The sequence below is a fragment of the Ranitomeya imitator genome, chromosome 9 (genome assembly GCF_032444005.1).
Source record: "Ranitomeya imitator isolate aRanImi1 chromosome 9, aRanImi1.pri, whole genome shotgun sequence".
Classification (NCBI taxonomy): Eukaryota; Metazoa; Chordata; class Amphibia; order Anura; family Dendrobatidae; genus Ranitomeya; species Ranitomeya imitator.
Genome location: NC_091290.1, coordinates 153,209,238 through 153,231,780, shown reverse-complemented (window position 1 = coordinate 153,231,780; position 22,543 = coordinate 153,209,238). Strand labels below are relative to the sequence as shown.

Sequence of the window (22,543 nt, the reverse complement as noted above, 5' to 3'; positions counted from 1 at the left end):
TGTCGTTTTACGTGAATGGAGGAATTAAGGGTCTTTTTTTTTTACATGTTTGTAACCCCAGTTCACAAACCCCCTCATCCTGCTGCTGCTGGGCTCCGCTCTGGTCAGTGTTGCAACCAAGGAATATGAAGACGCCGTCAGCATCACTGTGGTAAGATACAGGGCGGATGACACCGTTCTGCTGGAGGCTGTCATAGTGTCTGGTTCTTTAAATGTCTGATGTCATATCTCCGCAGGCGATTTTAATCGTGGTGACAGTGGCTTTCGTGCAGGTAGGAACTGTCAGACGTCACCTGAGGACGGTGAAGCAATGGAGGGCACCGCCAGCTATTGACACCGCCATCCCAGCACACACTGTCCTCCTATCTCGTGCCGTCCTGTATAGAAACCTCCGATACATTATAGATTGCGCCACAAACCCTCCTTATTCCTGTCTGTGGAGTCCTGCACCTTGTGCCCTATGCAGGGGCCCACAGAACCAATCCCCCCCAACCCTCCATCTCATCACCTCACAGACCCCAGCGTCCATGATGAATACCCTGTAATAATGTTACTGGTTACTGAGAAGCGGATGACCCCATAACCTACATAATGATGACATAACCCACCGTCGAGAAGAGAAAAAGTGAGATAAGATATCAGTCATTTGGGGGGTGACTGCAGAGGTTTGTGGTGGTGAATGGGCCTCAGGTGCAGGGGATTGCGGCGGTGAACGGGCCTTAGGTGCAGAGGATTGCGGCGGTGAATGAGCTTTAGGTGCAGGGGATTGCGGCAGTCCGTCGGTGCAGAGGATTGCGGCCGTGAATGGGCTTTAGGTGCAGGGGATTGCGGCAGTCCGTCGGTGCAGAGGATTGCGGCCGTGAATGGGCTTTAGGTGCAGGAGATTGCGGCAGTCCGTCTGTGCAGAGGATTGCGGTGGTGAATGGGCTTTCTGTGCAGGGGATTGCAGCAGTCCGTCGGTTCAGTGGATTGCGGCGGTGAATGGGCTTTAGGTGCAGGGGATTGTGGCAGTCCGTCGGTGCAGAGGATTACGGCGGTGAATGGGCTTTAGGTGCAGGAGATTGCGGCAGTCCGTCTGTGCAGAGGATTGCGGTGGTGAATGGGCTTTCTGTGCAGGGGATTGCAGCAGTCCGTCGGTTCAGTGGATTGCGGCGGTGAATGGGCTTTAGGTGCAGGGGATTGTGGCAGTCCGTCGGTGCAGAGGATTGCGGCGGTGAATGGGCTTTAGGTGCAGGGGATTGTTGCTGTCCGTCGGTGCAGAGGATTGCGGTGGTGAATGGGCTTTATGTGCAGGGGATTGCGGCAGTCCGTCAGTGCAGAGGATTGCGGCCGTGAATGGGCTTTAGGTGCAGGAGATTGCGGCAGTCCGTCTGTGCAGAGGATTGCGGTGGTGAATGGGCTTTATGTGCAGGGGATTGCAGCAGTCCATCGGTTCAGTGGATTGCGGCGGTGAATGGGCTTTAGGTGCAGGGGATTGCGGTAGTCCGTCTGTGCAGAGGATTGCGGTGGTGAATGGGCTTTATGTGCAGGGGATTGTGGCGGTGAATGGGCTTTAGGTGCAGGGGATTGTGGCAGTCCGTCGGTGCAGTGGATTGCGACGGTGAATGGGCTTTATGTGCAGGGGATTGTGGCGGTGAATGGGCTTTAGGTGCAGGGGATTGTGGCAGTCCGTCGGTGCAGTGGATTGCGACGGTGAATGGGCTTTATGTGTAGGGGATTGCAGCAGTCCGTCGGTGCAGAGGATTGCGACGGTGAATGGGCTTTATGTGTAGGGGATTGCAGCAGTCCGTCGGTGCAGAGGATTGCGGTGGTGAATGGGCTTTAGGTGCAGGGGATTGCAGCAGTCCGTCGGTGCAGAGGATTGTGGCGGTGAATGGGCTTTAGGTGCAGGGGATTGCGGTAGTCCGTCTGTGCAGAGGATTGTGGCGGTGAATGGGCTTTAGGTGCAGGGGATTGCGGTAGTCCGTCTGTGCAGAGGATTGCGGTGGTGAATGGGCTTTATGTGCAGGGGATTGTGGCGGTGAATGGGCTTTAGGTGCAGGGGATTGTGGCAGTCCGTCAGTGCAGAGGATTGCGGCAGTGAATGGGCCTTGGGTGCGGAGGATTGCGGCGGATCATTTGCCGTAGCTGCAGATCTAATCCTGATCTCATTATTTTATATCTTCAGGAATATCGCTCAGAAAAGTCTCTTGAGGAGTTAAATAAACTGGTTCCCCCTGAATGTAACTGGTGAGTAATCCAAAAATCCAGATGAAAACCCCAAATTCTCCATGTGGTCATGTGACCGAGTCCGTTGTGTAAGACAAGCGGTCATAGATACATGTGTAGATATTAACAATATCACTGCTTGCTGCTTGTGAACGTTCGCAGAGGTTGAAGCCCGAGTTCTTACAGACTTCTGTGCTTTGCTCTGGGACGGCCCTGTGCACAACAGCTTTGCTCTGTGATGGATTTGTATGCAATGATTATGCTGTGCGGCAACTTTGTGCGCAATGATTTTGCTGTGCGGCGACTTTGTGCGCAATGATTTTGCTGTGCGGCTGCTTTGTGCGCAATGATTTTGCTGTGCGGCGGCTTTGTGTGCAATGAGTTTGCTGTGCGGCGGCTTTGTGCGCAATGATTTTGCTGTGCGGCCGCTTTGTGCGCAATGATTTTGCTGTGCGGCCGCTTTGTGTGCAATGATTTTGCTGTGCGGCGGCTTTGTGCGCAATGATTTTGCTGTGCGGCGGCTTTGTGTGCAATGGTATAGTCTCTAACTGGGTCGCTGTGACCAGTGGGGTACCGCAGGGGTCAGTATTGGGACCTGTTCTCTTCAACATATTCATTAATGATCTGGTAGAAGGTTTACACAGTAAAATATCGATATTTGCAGATGATACAAAACTATGTAAAGCAGTTAATACAAGAGAAGATAGTATTCTGCTACAGATGGATCTGGATAAGTTGGAAACTTGGGCTGAAAGGTGGCAGATGAGGTTTAACAATGATAAATGTAAGGTTATACACATGGGAAGAAGGAATCAATATCACCATTACACACTGAACGGGAAACCACTGGGTAAATCTGACAGGGAGAAGGACTTGGGGATCCTAGTTAATGATAAACTTACGTGGAGCAGCCAGTGCCAGGCAGCAGCTGCCAAGGCAAACAGGATCATGGGGTGCATTAAAAGAGGTCTGGATACACATGATGAGAGCATTATACTGCCTCTGTACAAATCCCTAGTTAGACCGCACATGGAGTACTGTGTCCAGTTTTGGGCACCGGTGCTCAGGAAGGATATAATGGAACTAGAGAGAGTACAAAGGAGGGCAACAAAATTAATAAAGGGGATGGGAGAACTACAATACCCAGATAGATTAGCTAAATTAGGATTATTTAGTCTAGAAAAAAGACGACTGAGGGGCGATCTAATAACCATGTATAAGTATATAAGGGGACAATACAAATATCTCGCTGAGGATCTGTTTATACCAAGGAAGGTGACGGGCACAAGGGGGCATTCTTTGCGTCTGGAGGAGAGAAGGTTTTTCCACCAACATAGAAGAGGATTCTTTACTGTTAGGGCAGTGAGAATCTGGAATTGCTTGCCTGAGGAGGTGGTGATGGCGAACTCAGTCGAGGGGTTCAAGAGAGGCCTGGATGTCTTCCTGGAGCAGAACAATATTGTATCATACAATTATTAGGTTCTGTAGAAGGACGTAGATCTGGGGATTTATTATGATGGAATATAGGCTGAACTGGATGGACAAATGTCTTTTTTCGGCCTTACTAACTATGTTACTATGTTACTATGTTACTATTTTGCTGTGCGGCGGCTTTGTGCGCAATGATTTTGCTGTGCGGCGGCTTTGTGTGCAATGATTTTGCTGTGCGGCCGCTTTGTGTGCAATGATTTTGCTGTGCGGCCGCTTTGTGCGCAATGATTTTGCTGTGCGGCGACTTTGTGCGCAATGATTTTGCTGTGCGGCTGCTTTGTGCGCAATGATTTTGCTGTGCGGCGGCTTTGTGTGCAATGATTTTGCTGTGCGGCGGCTTTGTGCGCAATGATTTTGCTGTGCGGCGCACTTCCGCAGCACATTCACCCTTGTCTCATCGTTTGCAGTGTCCGTGATGGGAAGCTTCAGCACCTTCTTGCTCGAGATCTGGTCCCTGGAGACGTGGTTTGCCTAGCGGTTGGTGACCGGGTCCCTGCCGACATCAGGCTGATAGAGGTAGTTGTGAGGGTATTAAAGAGGTTCTGCAGCAGTGTGACATTTGGGGAACAGGGCGCTGGTATTACGCCCATGTGCTGATGCCCCGGCGGATTTTGCTCTTGGCTAGGAGACTTGTGAGAAGAGTCACCTGTACTTGACACCCCCAGCCAAACCCAGTCATCGCTGAACTGGTTCCCAGCAGGTTTACACCAGTGCCGCTGACCATCCCCCGGTGGAGGAGCAGAATTGTGTGCAGCATTGTTCCTGGTATGACCATGACGTGTGATCATAGACAGCAGCGTCCGGGTTGTGTGATCACAGCGTACGACCGTCCCCTGCCCGGGGCGCTCCTGTACCCCCTCAACTACTGATGTGATATGTGGCCCTGTGCAGTCACGCTTCCCCCACCATTATCTGTTGGGTGGAGCAGTGTGGTGCGGCCTGGTGGAGAGTATTGTGCTCACTGCATCCCTTATGTAATGGCTGTATGTGATCAGGGTTGTAGTCATCACCCCACATCGTGACTGAGTCTACAAGCGGTCAGCAGCCAGCTTTACCTGTGTGTTATGCTCACATACGGGTGAACCACAAGTCCCAGCAAGACTTGAAGCATGCCAGCTGCGAATAGTTACTCTCTGAGCCCGACACACCTGTTATCGATCTTTATCAGGACGTCGGAGGTAGTGTGCTTCTTTCTGCAGATAGGAACGGGTTAAGACTATGTTTCGCCCCTTTCTCTGGGGGATCGTTACATTTGGATATTTGACATTGGAGATCAGCGTCGGCCTGTCCACGCTGCGCCATGTGTTATGAATCAGTCATGTGTTAGGTCTGAGCGAACTGAAGGATTCGAGGACACGCGGTACGATGACGCTGCTCAGCTGAGAAGCCCGAGTGATGCCTCCACGATGACATGCGGTACGATGACGCTGCTCAGCCACGGAGCCCGAGTGATGCCTCCATGATGACACGCGGTACGATGACGCTGCTCAGCCACGGAGCCCGAGTGATGCCTCCATGATGACACACGGAACGATGATGCTGCTCAGCCACGGAGCCCGAGTGATGCCTCCATGATGACACACGGAACGATGATGCTGCTCAGCCACGGAGCCCGAGTGATGAATCCACGATGGCACGCGGTACGATGCTGCTCATCCGCATAGCCCGAGTGATGCCACCATGATGACACACGGAACGATGATGTTGCTCAGCCACTGAGCCCGAGTGATGCCTCCACGATGACATGCGGTACGATGATGCTGCTCATCCGTGGAGCCCAAGTGATGCCTCCATGATAACACACGGAACGATGACGCTGCTCAGCCACGGAGCCCGAGTGATGCCTCCATGATGACACGCGGTACGATGACGCTGCTCAGCCACGGAGCCCGAGTGATGCCTCCATGATGACACACGGAACGATGACGCTGCTCAGCCACGGAGCCCGAGTGATGCCTCCATGATGACACACGGAACGATGATGCTGCTCAGCCACGGAGCCCGAGTGATGAATCCACGATGGCACGCGGTACGATGCTGCTCATCCGTGGAGCCCAAGTGATGCCTCCATGATAACACACGGAACGATGACGCTGCTCAGCCACGGAGCCCGAGTGATGAATCCACGATGGCACGCGGTACGATGCTGCTCATCCGCGTAGCCCGAGTGATGCCACCATGATGACACACGGAACGATGATGTTGCTCAGCCACTGAGCCCGAGTGATGCCTCCACGATGACATGCGGTACGATGATGCTGCTCATCCGTGGAGCCCAAGTGATGCCTCCATGATGACACACGGAACGATGACGTTGCTCAGCCACTGAGCCCGAGTGATGAATCCATGATGACACGCGATACGATGATGCTGCTCAGCTGCAAAGTCCAAGTGATGCCTCCACGATGACACACAGTACGATGACGCTGCTCAGCCACGGAGCCAGAGTGATGCCTCCACGAGGACACGCAGTACGATGACGCTGCTCAGCCGCAGAGCCTGAGTGATGCCTCCACGATGACACACGGAACGAAGATGCTGCTCAGCCACGGAGCCCGATTGATGCCTCCACGAGGATATGCGGTACTATGACGCTGTTCAGCCACGGAGCCCAAAGAATGCCTCCACGATGATACATGGAACAATGACACTGATCAGGCCACAGAGCCCGAGTGATGCCTCCACGAGGACACGTGGTACGATGACGCTGCTCAGCCGCAGAGCCTGAGTGATGCCTCCACGATGACACACGGAACGAAGATGCTGCTCAGCCACGGAGCCCGATTGATGCCTCCACGAGGATATGCGGTACTATGACACTGTTCAGCCACGGAGCCCAAAGAATGCCTCCACGATGATACATGGAACAATGACACTGATCAGGCCACGGAGCCCGAGTGATGCCTCCACGAGGACACGTGGTACGATGACGCTGCTGAGCCGCGGAGCCCGAGTGATGCCCCCACGATGACACACAGAACGATGATGCTGCTCAGCCACGGAGTCCGAGTGATGCCTCCATGAGGATATTCGGTACGATGATGCTGCTAAGCTGCGGAGCCCGAGTGATGTCTCCACGAGGACACACAGTACGATGACGCTGCTCTGCCGCGGAGCCCGAGTGATGCCTCCATGATGACACACGGAACGATGACGCTGCTTAGCCACGAAGCCCGAGTGATGCCTCCACATGAACACACGGTACGATGACTGTCACGGTTCACGGGGAGGATACCATTATCATCCCAACCACTCACACCAATTTGTCATGCACCGGGGTTGTTTGGTTTCCCCTGGTTCTTTCTGAAGGGGATTTATCTATATCCCACTTCCGAGTTCCGGTTTTGAACTTGCAGCTCTCTGGCGCCCCCCTTACCCTCAGGTCAGACCGGGAACTGCACCTAGGATAATTAGTCGCCAGGCAGGCTGCTTTACTTTGTACTGTCTAATGGGCACACTGCAGCAAGGGCGATATACCTACTCCCACTCAGGCGGGAACAATAATTATCAACGCCTCCCAAATGCACAGGACAAATCCCGCTGCCACCAGTTCCGATTTCTTAATTATTAACAGGTCCGGAGCCAACCCAGATTAGTAGTGTAATTCACTTCAGAGGATGCGACAGTTCGTTATAGAGCAAGGAGAGACAAAGCTAGTAATTTTATATTTTACTCCAAAAAAGGTAGGCAGTGTTTACAGAAGTATAAAAAGATATTATAAAGAAGACAAGTATCGTATGTGCAATACAAATAAAATGAGATTAATGTTGAAGATAACACTTACATTTCGTTCAGATCATTTCATTTCCTGGCTGCCCATGTGCTCAAGGGCCACATCTAGCTGCATATCACACATCTGTATAGTAGCTAGACCCCGGACAAAAGACACGTGAAGACTGCTGCTTCACTCACTTATTTCACAGCCTAAAACCAAGGCACTCCCCCTTTGGTGACCTCACTTAGAGGCTGAATCCTCCCCTTTTCTTAGAGTTATGGCAACCGTTTTTATACCTAGCTCGCTGTATGAACCTCGTATACGAAAGACACAATGATCAGGATGTGCACTCCATCAGGGGTATTCTTTTAAGTGTAAACACGGCGTAGTTACATGACCCACTTATGGAGAAACCCGCTCCTTGCACTCTAGTGATTTCCGTGAGCTATAGATCTCTCGATGGACATCCAAAATATATAATCCTTATATATGGGGGGACAGCTAGTGAGAAGTGCGAGAGCTCCAGAGGACAGCAGCAGCTCGGGAGGAGTTGGAGAGTTCCAGAGGAGGGGAGCAGTTCGGAAGGAGCTGGAGGATTCCATAGGAGGAGAGCAGCTCAGGAGGAATGAGAGAGCTCCAGAGGACAGGGGCAGCTCGGGAGGAACGGGAGAGCTGCAGAGGATGGAGGGTAGATCAGGAGAAGCTGGAGAGCTCCAGAGGATGGGGGACAACTAGAGAGGAGCGGGAGAGCTCCAGTGGACAGGGGGGCAGCTCAGGAGTGCAGGAGAGCTCCACAGGACGGGGGGCAGCTCGGGAAGGGGGACCAGGAGAGCTCCAGATGATGGATGCAGCTCGGGAGGAGTGGGAGAGCTCCAATGGACAGGGTGGAGCTTGGGGAGTGCGGGAAAGCTCCAGAAGATGGGGGGCAGCTGGGGGAGGGGGTGCGGGAGAGCTCCAGAGGACGGGGGGCAGCAGGGGGAGGGGTGTTATGGACCTGGTGGTTAGGAGCACCCGGAATGACCTGATGGTTAAACTAACACAGGACAAGCTCTGGGAAGTGGGAGCTCTGCTGACCGCAACCCCTAATCCTATCACACACACTAGAAATAGCCGTGGAGCGAACCTAACGCTGCCTAGACGCCTCTTCACAGCCTAAGAGCTACCTAGCCCTAGAGATAGAAAATAAAGCCTACCTTGCCTCAGAGAAATTCCCCAAAGGAAAAGGTAGCCCCCCACAAATATTGACTGTGAGTTAAGATGAAAGTCACAAACACAGAAATGAAACAGGTTTCAGCAAAGGAGGCCAGACTTACTAAATAGACTGAGGATAGGAAAGGTATCTTTGCGGTCAGCACAAAATCTACAAAAAGACCACGCAGAGTGTGCAAAAAGACCCCCGCTGTTATGACCCCAATGGCGAGGGTCTCAGAGGAACGTGGAAGTCTGCAAGATACAAAAATCCAGCTCATAGGGCAGTGGTAACTGGGTTGACCATATATCTACTCCTAACGCCAACACTAGAAGTAGCCGGGGGTCATACCTACGTTGATCCTAGATGACTCGCGCCAGCCGGAGAATCTAAATACCCCTAGTAGAGGAAAACAAAGACCTCTCTTGCCTCCAGAGAAAGGGACCCCAAAGCAGGATAGAAGCCCCCCACAAATAATAACGGTGAGGTAAGAGGAAATGACAAACACAGAAATGAACCAGGTTTAGCACAGAGAGGCCCGCTAACTAATAGCAGAATATAGAAAGGTAACTTATATGGTCAACAAAAAACCCTATCAAAAATCCACACTGGAAATTCAAGAACCCCCGAACCGTCTAACGGTCCGGGGGGAGAACACCAGCGCCCTAGAGCTTCCAGCAAAAGTCAGGATACAGATTAGGAACAAGCTGGACAAAAATACAAAACCAAAAACAAATAGCAAAAAGCAAAGTAAATGACTTAGCTGAATAACCGGACCAGGATCAGTAGACAAGAGCACAGCAGATTAGCTCTGATAACTACGTTGCCAGGCATAGAACTGAGTGTCCAGGGAGCTTATAAAGCAACGCCCCTAACTAACGACCCAGGTGCGGATAAAAGAAAAGACAGAAAAACCAGAGTCAAAAAACTAGTAACCACTAGAGGGAGCCAAAAAGCAAATTCACAACAGTACCCCCCCCTTAGTGAGGGGTCACCGAACCCTCACCACGACCACCAGGGCGATCAGGATGAGCGGCATGAAAGGCACGAACTAAATCGGCCGCATGAACATCAGAGGCGACCACCCAGGAATTATCCTCCTGACCATAGCCCTTCCACTTGACCAGGTACTGAAGTCTTCGCCTGGAGAGGCGAGAATCCAAGATCTTCTCCACCACGTACTCCAACTCGCCCTCAACCAACACCGGAGCAGGAGGCTCAGCAGAAGGAACTACAGGCACAACGTACCGCCGCAACAAGGACCTATGAAATACATTGTGAATAGCAAACGACACAGGAAGATCCAGACGAAAAGATACAGGATTAAGGATTTCCAATATCTTGTAAGGACCAATAAAACGAGGTTTAAATTTGGGAGAGGAGACCTTCATAGGAACAAAGCGGGAAGAAAGCCATACCAAATCCCCAACGCGTAGTCGGGGACCCACACCGCGGCGGCGGTTGGCAAAGCGCTGAGCCCTCTCCTGTGACAACTTCAAGTTGTCCACCACATGATTCCAGATCCGCTGCAACCTATCCACCACAGAATCCACCCCAGGACAGTCAGAAGACTCCACATGACCTGAAGAAAAGCGAGGATGGAAACCAGTGTTGCAGAAAAAAGGCGAAACCAAGGTGGCGGAACTAGCCCGATTATTAAGGGCAAACTCAGCCAACGGCAAGAATGTCACCCAATCGTCCTGATCAGCAGAGACAAAACACCTCAAATAAGCCTCCAAAGTCTGATTGGTTCGCTCCGTCTGTCCATTAGTCTGAGGATGGAAAGCAGAGGAAAACGACAAATCAATGCCCATCCTACTACAAAAGGATCGCCAGAACCTGGAAACGAACTGGGATCCTCTATCTGACACAATATTCTCAGGGATGCCGTGCAAACGAACCACGTTCTGGAAAAACACAGGAACCAGATCGGAAGAGGAAGGCAGCTTAGGCAAAGGAACCAAATGGACCATCTTGGAGAAGCGATCACATATCACCCAGATAACAGACATGCCCTGAGATAGCGGAAGATCAGAAATGAAATCCATGGAGATATGTGTCCAAGGTCTCTTCGGGACAGGCAAGGGCAAGAGCAACCCGCTGGCACGAGAACAGCAAGGCTTAGCTCTAGCACAAGTCCCACAGGACTGCACAAATGACCGCACATCCCTTGACAAAGAAGGCCACCAAAAGGACCTGGCCACCAGATCTCTGGTGCCAAAAATTCCCGGGTGACCTGCCAACACCGAGGAATGAACCTCGGAAATGACTCTGCTGGTCCACTTATCCGGAACAAACAGTCTGTCAGGTGGACAAGACTCAGGCCTATCAGCTTGAAATCTCTGCAACACACGTCGCAGATCCGGAGAAATAGCTGATAAGATAACTCCATCCTTAAGAATACCAACAGGATCAGCGACTCCAGGAGCATCAGGCACAAAGCTCCTAGAAAGAGCATCGGCCTTCACATTCTTTGAACCTGGTAAATACGAGACAACAAAATCAAAGCGGGAGAAAAACAATGACCAGCGGGCCTGTCTCGGATTAAGGCGTTTAGCAGACTCGAGATACATCAGATTTTTGTGATCAGTCAAGACCACCACACGATGCTTAGCACCCTCGAGCCAATGACGCCACTCCTCAAATGCCCACTTCATGGCCAACAACTCCCGATTGCCCACATCATAATTTCGCTCGGCAGGCGAAAACTTCCTAGAGAAAAAGGCACAAGGTTTCATAACAGAGCAACCAGGGCCTCTCTGCGACAAAACGGCCCCTGCTCCAATCTCCGAAGCATCCACCTCAACCTGAAAGGGAAGTGAGACATCGGGCTGGCACAAAACAGGCGCCGAAGTAAACCGGCGTTTCAACTCCTGGAAAGCCTCCACGGCAGCAGGAGCCCAGTTAGCTACATCGGAGCCCTTCTTGGTCATATCCGTCAAAGGTTTCACAACGCTAGAAAAATTAGCGATAAAACGACGGTAGAAGTTAGCGAAACCCAAGAACTTCTGAAGACTCTTAACTGACGAGGGCTGAGTCCAATCAAGAATAGCTCGGACCTTGACCGGGTCCATCTCCACAGCAGAAGGGGAAAAAATAAACCCCAAAAAGGGAACCTTCTGTACACCAAAGAGACACTTTGAGCCTTTGACAAACAAAGAATTTTCACGCAAAATTTTAAAGACCAACCTGACCTGCTCCACATGCGAGTCCCAATCATCAGAAAAAACCAAAATATCATCCAGATAAACGATCAAAAATTTATCCAGATACTTCCGGAAAATGTCATGCATAAAGGACTGAAAAACTGAAGGCGCATTGGAGAGCCCAAAAGGCATCACCAAGTACTCAAAATGACCTTCGGGCGTATTGAATGCGGTTTTCCATTCATCACCTTGCTTAATGCGCACAAGGTTGTACGCACCACGAAGGTCTATCTTGGTGAACCACTTGGCACCTTTAATTCGGGCAAACAAGTCAGACAACAGCGGCAGAGGATACTGAAATTTGACAGTGATCTTATTTAAAAGCCGATAATCAATACAAGGCCTCAAAGATCCGTCCTTTTTAGCCACAAAAAAGAATCCTGCACCAAGAGGGGAAGAAGACGGACGAATATGTCCTTTCTCCAAAGACTCCTTGATATACGAACGCATAGCGGTATGTTCAGGTACCGACAGATTAAAGAGTCTTCCCTTAGGAAATTTACTGCCTGGAATCAAATCTATAGCACAGTCACAGTCCCTATGAGGAGGCAATGCACTGGACCTGGACTCGCTAAAGACATCCTGATAATCAGACAAATACTCCGGAACTTCCGAAGGCGTAGAAGAAGCAATAGACACAGGCAGGATATCCCCATGAATACCACGACAGCCCCAACTAGAAACTGACATAGCCTTCCAGTCCAGGACGGGATTATGGGTCTGTAACCATGGCAGCCCTAAAACAACCAAATCATGCATTTTATGTAAAACAAGAAAACGTATCACCTCGCGGTGTTCAGGAGTCATGCACATGGTAACCTGTGTCCAATACTGCGGTTTATTTGCTGCCAATGGCGTAGCATCAATACCCCTAAGAGGAATAGGATTTTCTAATGGTTCAAGAGTAAAACCACAGCGCTTAGCAAATGACAGATCCATAAGACTCAGGGCAGCACCTGAATCTACAAACGCCATGACAGGATAAGACGACAGTGAGCAAATCAAAGTTACAGACAGAATAAATTTAGGTTGCAAATTTCCAGCGGTGACCGGACCAACAACCTTAGCTATACGTTTAGAGCATGCTGAGATAACATGTGTAGAATCACCACAGTAGTAGCACAAGCCATTCCGGCGTCTATGAATTTTCCGCTCATTTCTGGTCAGGATTCTATCACATTGCATTAAATCAGGTGTCTGTTCAGACAACACCATGAGGGAATTTGCGGTTTTTCTATCACATTGCACCGAATTAGGTGTCTGTTCAGACAACACCATGAGGGAATTTGCGGTCTTGCGCTCCCGCAATCGCCGGTCAATTTGAATAGCCAGTGCCATAGCATCATTCAGACCTGTGGGAATGGGAAAACCCACCATAACATCTTTAATGGCATCAGAAAGACCATTTCTAAAATTAGCGGCCAGTGCACAGTCGTTCCAATGTGTCAGCACGGACCATTTCCGAAATTTTTGGCAATACACTTCAGCCTCGTCCTGCCCCTGAGACATAGCCAGCAGGGCCTTTTCTGCCTGAATCTCAAGATTGGGTTCCTCATAAAGTAAACCGAGCGCCAGAAAAAACGCATCAATATCAGCCAATGCCGGATCTCCTGGCGCCAGCGAAAAAGCCCAATCTTGAGGGTCACCCCGTAAGAACGAAATAACAATTTTTACTTGCTGAGCGGAGTCTCCAGATGAACAGGGTCTCAGGGACAAAAACAATTTACAATTATTCTTGAAATTCCTAAACTTAAACCTGTCTCCGGAAAACAGTTCAGGAATCGGTATCTTAGGTTCTGACCCAGGACTTCTGATAACATAATCTTGTATGCCCTGCACACGAGTAGCCAGCTGGTCCACACTTGTAATCAAGGTCTGGACATTCATGTCTGCAGCAAGCATAAGCCACTCTGAGGTAAAGGGGATGAAGAAAAAAAAAAAAAAAAAAAAAAAAAATGAGAGAGGAGAAAAAAAAAAAACTCAGAATCTTCTTTCTTATAATCCCTCTTTTGCAATGCATTAAACATTTAATATAGGCCTGGCAAACTGTTATGACCCCAATGGCGAGGGTCTCAGAGGAACGTGGAAGTCTGCAAGATACAAAAATCCAGCTCATAGGGCAGTGGTAACTGGGTTGACCATATATCTACTCCTAACGCCAACACTAGAAGTAGCCGGGGGTCATACCTACGTTGATCCTAGATGACTCGCGCCAGCCGGAGAATCTAAATACCCCTAGTAGAGGAAAACAAAGACCTCTCTTGCCTCCAGAGAAAGGGACCCCAAAGCAGGATAGAAGCCCCCCACAAATAATAACGGTGAGGTAAGAGGAAATGACAAACACAGAAATGAACCAGGTTTAGCACAGAGAGGCCCGCTAACTAATAGCAGAATATAGAAAGGTAACTTATATGGTCAACAAAAAACCCTATCAAAAATCCACACTGGAAATTCAAGAACCCCCGAACCGTCTAACGGTCCGGGGGGAGAACACCAGCGCCCTAGAGCTTCCAGCAAAAGTCAGGATACAGATTAGGAACAAGCTGGACAAAAATACAAAACCAAAAACAAATAGCAAAAAGCAAAGTAAATGACTTAGCTGAATAACCGGACCAGGATCAGTAGACAAGAGCACAGCAGATTAGCTCTGATAACTACGTTGCCAGGCATAGAACTGAGTGTCCAGGGAGCTTATAAAGCAACGCCCCTAACTAACGACCCAGGTGCGGATAAAAGAAAAGACAGAAAAACCAGAGTCAAAAAACTAGTAACCACTAGAGGGAGCCAAAAAGCAAATTCACAACACCCCGCACCGACTCACGGTGCGGAGGTGCCACTCTGCATCCCAGAGCTTCCAGCTAGCAAGGCAAAATCATGATAGCCAACTGGACAAGGAAACAATGAACAAATAATTAACTAGCAGGGACTTAGCTTCTGCTGGAGTAGACAGGTCACCAGAAAGATCCAAGAGCGAACTGAACCAGTACAAGAACATTGACAGCTGGCATGGAGTAACGATCTGAGTGGAGTTAAATAGAGCAGCCAGCCAAAGAATAAACTAAGTCACCTGTGGAAGGAACCTCAAAACCAGCAGCTCCACTCTCAGCCACCAGAGGGAGTCCATGGACAGAACTCGCCGAAGTACCATTCATGACCACAGGAGGGAGTTCGATAACAGAATTCACAACAGAGGGGGTGCGGGAGAGCTCCAGAGGATGGGGGGCAGCTCGGGGGGTGCAGGAGAGCTCCAGAGGACGGGTGGTGGGGGTAGCTTGAGGGATGTGGGAGGGCTCCAGATGATGGAGGCAGCTCGGGAGGAGTGGGAGAGCTCCAGAGGACAGGGGGCAGCTTGCGGGTTGCGGAAGAGTTCCAGAGGACAGCGGGGCAGCTCGGGGGGTGCAGGAGAGCTCCAGAGGATGGGGGGGGGCGCTCAGGGGCGTGCGGGAGAGCTCCAGATGATGGAGGTAGCTCGGGAGGAGTGGGAGAGCTCTAGAGGACATGGGGCAGCTCGGGGGGAGTGGGAGAGCTCCAGAGGACAGGGGGCAGCTCGGGGGGTGCAAGAGAGCTCTAGAGGACAGGGGGCAGCTCGGGGGGTGCAGGAGAGCTCCAGAGGACAAGGGACAGCTCGGGGGGTGCAGGAGAGCTCCAGAGGACAGGGGGCAGCTCGGGGGGTGCAGGAGAGCTCCAGAGGACAGGGGGCAGCTCGTGGGGTGCGGGAGAGCTCCAGAGGACGGGGGGGGGGGGCAGCTCGGGGGGTGCGGGAGAGCTCCAATGGACAGGGGGTAGCTTGGGAGGAGTGGGAGAGCTCTAGAGGACATGGGGCAGCTCGGGGGAGTGGGAGAGCTCCAGAGGACAGGGGGCAGCTCGGGGGGTGCAGGAGAGCTCCAGAGGACAAGGGACAGCTCGGGGGGTGCAGGAGAGCTCCAGAGGACAGGGGGCAGCTCGGGGGGTGCAGGAGAGCTTCAGAGGACAGGGGGCAGCTCGGGGGGTGCAGGAGAGCTCCAGAGGACAGGGGGCAGCTCGGGGGGTGCAGGAGAGCTCCAGAGGACAGGGGGCAGCTCGGGGGGTGCAGGAGAGCTTCAGAGGACAGGGGGCAGCTCGGGGGGTGCAGGAGAGCTCCAGAGGACAGGGGGCAGCTCGGGGGGTGCAGGAGAGCTCCAGAGGACAGGGGGCAGCTCGGGGGGTGCAGGAGAGCTCCAGAGGACGGGGGGGCAGCTCGGGGGGTGCGGGAGAGCTCCAATGGACAGGGGGTAGCTTGGGAGGAGTGGGAGAGCTCCAGAGGACGGGGAGACAGCTCTTGGGGGGGGGGGATAGCGGGAGAGCTCCAGAGGACGGGGAGACAGCTCTTGGGGGGGGGGGATAGCGGGAGAGCTCCAGAGGATGGGGAAACAGCTCTTGGGGGGGGGGGATAGCGGGAGAGCTCCAGAGGACAGGGGCAGCTCGGGGGGAAAGCGGGAGAGCTCCAGAGGACGGAGGTCATATAAGTATATAAAGCTATTGACACCATCACAAAACTCTTCAAGTCTTTATCTCCTTATTACATGGTGTCCTGTTAGCCCAGGACGTTATATTACAGTACAAGACATTATATTTTTTCTGATTGGCCCAATTATCCCAACCCCAAAGTTTTGTAATGGTGACCTGTTCTGACCGCCACGTTTAGGACACGTGTGGTCAAGGTCATATCTGTTTGCGTCCGCCTGGTTCTCAGTACCACATGAAGGTATTTGTAGCCGCCCCTCCCCCCGTGTCAATATGGGAAAGCAAATAATAGAATATAAATTGAGTTTTACCTGCAGCGTGAATGGAGACCGGAAGCTCCCTGACTGTAGCCATCTGCCCTCACCCCGAAGTGCTGGTTCGCTGAGGTCAGGACATCTTCACAGTTATCAGCACATCAGTCCCCAATCATCTGCTAATAAACTGTACAGAGTCCGACCTGATAATCCAGATCGGGACAGCAGCCTTGTGGAATGGGGGAGCTACAAAGCCCACATAAACCCAACCTGCGCCCCCCCCTCCCCCGGTGCTGCAGACCTCTAACGCTCCCTTTCTCTCCCATCAGACGACTGATCTTCTAGTTGATGAATCCAGTTTTACTGGCGAGACAGAACCATGCAGCAAAACGCACGGATCCGTGGACGAAGCGAGCGGCCTCAGCACCCTGAGCAACATCGTGTTCATGGGCACGCTGGTCCGGTACGGGAAAGGAAAGGTAAGAGGCAACCACACTACCTCCATCACCAGAGATCAGTGGTGACATTACTGAGAATTCCGACCTATCCATCATCTCCATCACTAGAGATCAGCGGTGACATCACTGAGAATGCCTCCTATCCATCACTAGAGATCAGCGGTGACATCACTGAGAATGCCTCCTATCCATAACCAGAGATCAGAGGTGACATCACTGAGAATGTCTCCTATCCATCACCAGAGATCAGAGGTGACATCACTGAGAATGTCTCCTACCCATCACCAGAGATCAGAGGTGACATCACTGAGAATGTCTCCTATCCATCACTAGAGATCAGCGGTGACATCACTGAGAATGTCTCCTATCCATCACCAGAGATCAGCGGTGACATCACTGAGAATGTCTCCTATCCATCACCAGAGATCAAAGGTGACATCACTAAGAATGTCTCCTATCCATCACCAGAGATCAGAGGTGTCATCACTGAGAATGCCTCCTATCCATCACCAGAGATCACAGGTGACATCACTGAGAATGCCTCCTATCCATCATGAGATCAGAGGTGACATCACTGAGAATGTCTCCTATCCATCACCAGAGATCAGCGGTGACATCACTGAGAATGCCTCCTATCCATCACCAGAGATCAGCGGTGACATCACTGAGAATGCCTCCTATCCATCACCAGAGATCAGCGGTGACATCACTGAGAATGCCTCCTATCCATCACCAGAGATCAGCGGTGACATCACTGAGAATGCCTCCTATCCATCACCAGAGATCAGAGGTGACATCACTGAGAATGCCTCCTATCCATCACCAGAGATCAACGGTGACATCACTGAGAATGCCTCCTATCCATCACCAGAGATCAGAGGTGACATCACTGAGAATGTCTCCTATCCATCACCAGAGATCAGCGGTGACATCACTGAGAATGCCTCCTATCCATCACTAGAGATCAGAGGTGACATCACTGAGAATGTCTCCTATCCATCACCAGAGATCAGCGGTGACATCACTGAGAATGCCTCCTATCCATCACCAGAGATCAGCGGTGACATCACTGAGAATGTCTCCTATCCATCACCAGAGATCAGAGGTGACATCTCTGAGAATGTCTCCTATCCATCACCAGAGATCAGAGGTGACATCACTGAGAATGTCTCCTATCCATCACCAGAGATCAGAGGTGACATCACTGAGAATGCCTCCTATCCATCACCAGAGATCAGAGGTGACATCACTGAGAATGTCTCCTATCCATCACTAGAGATCAGAGGTGACATCACTGAGAATGTCTCCTATCCATCACCAGAGATCAGAGGTGACATCACTGAGAATGCCTCCTATCCATCACCAGAGATCAGCGGTGACATCACTGAGAATGCCTCCTATCCATCACCAGAGATCAGCGGTGACATCACTGAGAATGCCTCCTATCCATCACCAGAGATCAGAGGTGACATCACTGAGAATGTCTCCTATCCATCACCAGAGATCAGCGGTGACATCACTGAGAATGCCTCCTATCCATCACCAGAGATCAGCGGTGACATCACTGAGAATGCCTCCTATCCATCACTAGAGATCAGAGGTGACATCACTGAGAATGCCTCCTATCCATCACCAGAGATCAGAGGTGACATCACTGAGAATGCCTCCTATCCATCACCAGAGATCAGCGGTGACATCACTGAGAATGTCTGCTATCCATCACCAGAGATCAGCGGCGACATCACTGAGAATGTCTCCCATCCATCACCAGAGATCAGCGGCGACATCACTGAGAATGCCTCCTATCCATCACCAGAGATCAGAGGTGACATCACTGAGAATGCCTCCTATCCATCACCAGAGATCAGCGGTGACATCACTGAGAATGTCTCCTATCCATCACCAGAGATCAGCGGTGACATCACTGAGAATGTCTCCTATCCATCACCAGAGATCAGAGGTGACATCACTGAGAATGCCTCCTATCCATCACCAGAGATCAGAGGTGACATCACTGAGAATGTCTCCTATCCATCACCAGAGATCAGAGGTGACATCACTGAGAATGCCTCCTATCCATCACCAGAGATCAGCGGTGACATCACTGAGAATGCCTCCTATCCATCACTAGAGATCAGAGGTGACATCACTGAGAATGTCTCCTATCCATCACCAGAGATCAGTGGTGACATCACTGAGAATGCCTCCTATCCATCACCAGAGATCAGAGGTGACATCACTGAGAATGTCTCCTATCCATCACCAGAGATCAGCGGCGACATCACTGAGAATGCCTCCTATCCATCACCAGAGATCAGCGGTGACATCACTGAGAATGCCTCCTATCCATCACCAGAGATCAGCGGTGACATCGCTGAGAATGTCTCCTATCCATCACCAGAGATCAGAGGTGACATCACTGAGAATGTCTCCTATCCATCACTAGAGATCAGCCGAGACATCACTAAGAATGCCTCCTATCCATCACCAGAGATCAGCGGTGACATCACTGAGAATGTCTGCTATCCATCACCAGAGATCAGAGGTGATATCACTGAGAATGTCTCCTATCCATCACCAGAGATCAGCAGTGACATCACTGAGAATGTCTCCTATCCATCACCAGAGATCAGGGGTGACATCACTGAGAATGCCTCCTATCCATCACCAGAGATCAGCGGTGACATCACTGAGAATGCCTCCTATCCATCACCAGAGATCAGGGGTGACATCACTGAGAATGTCTCCTATCCATCACCAGAGATCAGCGGCGACATCACTGAGAATGCCTCCTATCCATCACCAGAGATCAGAGGTGACATCACTGAGAATGCCTCCTATCCATCACCAGAGATCAGAGGTGACATCACTGAGAATGCCTCCTATCCATCACCAGAGATCAGCGGTGACATCACTGAGAATGCCTCCTATCCATCACCAGAGATCAGGGGTGACATCACTGAGAATGCCTCCTATCCATCACCAGAGATCAGCGGTGACATCACTGAGAATGCCTCCTATCCATCACCAGATATCAGCGGCGACATCACTGAGAATGCCTCCTATCCATCATCAGAGATCAGAGGTGACATCACTGAGAATGTCTCCTATCCATCACCAGAGATCAGCGGCGACATCACTGAGAATGCCTCCTATCCATCACCAGAGATCAGCGGTGACATCACTGAGAATGTCTCCTATCCATCACCAGAGATCAGCGGCGACATCACTGAGAATGTCTCCTATCCATCACCAGAGATCAGAGGTGACATCACTGAGAATGCCTCCTATCCATCACCAGAGATCAGAGGTGACATCACTGAGAATGTCTCCTATCAATCACCAGAGATCAGAGGTGACATCACTGAGAATGCCTCCTATCCATCACCAGAGATCAGAGGTGACATCACTGAGAATGTCTCCTATCCATCACCAGAGATCAGAGGTGACATCACTGAGAATGTCTCCTATCCATCACCAGAGATCAGAGGTGACATCACTGAGAATGCCTCCTATCCATCACCGAGATCAGAGGTGACATCACTGAGAATGCCTCCTATCCATCACCAGAGATCAGCGGTGTCATCACTGAGAATGTCTCCTATCCATCACCAGAGATCAGCGGTGACATCACTGAGAATGTCTCCTATCCATCACCAGAGATCAGAGGTGACATCACTGAGAATGCCTCCTATCCATCACTAGAGATCAGAGGTGACATCACTGAGAATGCCTCCTATCCATCACCAGAGATCAGAGGTGACATCACTGAGCATGTCTCCTATCCATCACCAGAGATCAGAGGTGACATCACTGAGAATGTCTCCTATCCATCACCAGAGATCAGAGGTGACATCACTGAGAATGCCTCCTATCCATCACCAGATATCAGCGGCGACATCACTGAGAATGCCTCCTATCCATCACCAGATATCAGCGGCGACATCACTGAGAATGTCTCCTATCCATCACCAGAGATCAGAGGTGACATCACTGAGAATGTCTCCTATCCATCACCAGAGATCAGCGGCGACATCATGGATATAAATGTCGGATCTTCGTAGATTTTTCGCTTTTCTCATTTCTTGTTGTTGCTTTTCAGGGAATCGTCATTTGTGTCGGGGAGAAGTCTCAGTTCGGAGAGGTGTTTCAGATGATGCAGGCGGAGGAGGTTTGTGCTTTGCAGATTTTCCTGCTTGATGTCTATGATTTGTATTGTGTTTGATGCTTTTTATGCTTTTTTTGTCAGAGATGCCTGAGATACGGTACCCGGGCAGAGCTTGTGCCATGAGTTGTCTGTGGGGCATATAATGGGGCGTCTGTGCTGTAGGCTCACAATGTTACACATGTATTGTGTTGGTGCAGATGGTCGGGGGACACCCAGCTCCTCCACCATGACTTTTCTCGGGTGTGATCCTCCCGCTGTCTGCTTGCACATAACACTTTAACGCTTTCTCACCTGATACGAGTCTTCTCATCCTTCATTGTATTGTAGATGTCTCTCGCCCTTCTACCCGTCCCGCCATTGTCCCAGGCTGACCATCTGCACCAATACATGGTAAATGTCACCTACTACGAGGGGACAACAATCCATGTGGCACATTATTAGCCTCCAGCACAATATGCACCGTATCCACCTCACTGGCACACGTTCTGCTCCGCGGTCGTCTTTCCTGTATCGTGTCTCCGGCTTCTCTGTATTTATAATTGTTTTTATGCTTTTTTGTCAATAAAAACCGAGCATTTAATCCTTCGTTCGGTTGGAGGACCCTTTTCTTCTGTAGGTCTCTCTATATCTTTAGTGCATCGTAGTCATTCATGATGTCATTTAGGATTATTGCACTGGTGACATCATCATTAACCCTTCACGTAGGAGCTGCCCCAGAGATCTGCGGTTCACCTGGCAGCGGTAGCTCGGCGCTGGCAGGGATCAGTATTGTGGGGGTTTTATGATCACCTTCTACTCCAGGATCCCAGGGGGAACGTTTCTCCTTGTGAAGCCTGGCATGCCACGGTGAGGAGACTTTTATGCTGCAATGCTCCTCTGGGAAATATGCAAATTGTCTCTTCAGAGAGGAAGAAACTAGATCTCTAGCGCCCCCTGTTGGAAGTAGCAATGCTAAAAGTCAATATCCACTTCCTAAGGAGCCTTGTCAAATGACGGATGAGAGCAGATGGTGGTCTCTGTGGCTCCGGCCTCCACCTGTGTATGTTGAGTTTTGGCGTCATTTACATTCTGCAGTTTCTCCTCTGTCCTCAGATCTGTGTCTCTGGGCCGAGCAGTCGCTTGTACATGTCCTCACACCCGGTGTGATCATGTGCAGGGTCTGAGAAGTCCAGATGGAATTCCTCATATGAGGGTTCAGGTCTGGGAACATCACACCGAGCCCCCCCATCTGATTCCTGACTGTGCCCCTAAAGTCACATACTTCTCCCAGTAGAACCCAGTGATATAATGGTCGCCTGATGGGAGCCAATCTCCCCAGGTTTATCACCTGTGACCAGGACGTTGGGTGGGTGGTGGCGCTGGCGTCCTGTTT

General features: G+C 50.9%; 1 protein-coding gene across 1 annotated transcript in view; it reads left to right on the top strand.

The window, feature by feature from the left end:
- ATP2C2 (ATPase secretory pathway Ca2+ transporting 2) overlaps positions 1-22,543 on the top strand; it is a 101,773-nt gene that overhangs the window by 38,009 nt on the left and 41,221 nt on the right. Inside the window, exons 4-9 of the mRNA XM_069739493.1 lie at positions 62-151; positions 237-272; positions 2,168-2,229; positions 4,107-4,215; positions 16,875-17,024; positions 21,106-21,174. Of these exons, the coding sequence (XP_069595594.1) occupies positions 62-151; positions 237-272; positions 2,168-2,229; positions 4,107-4,215; positions 16,875-17,024; positions 21,106-21,174 (516 nt within the window). The remainder of the gene's footprint in view (positions 1-61; positions 152-236; positions 273-2,167; positions 2,230-4,106; positions 4,216-16,874; positions 17,025-21,105; positions 21,175-22,543) is intronic.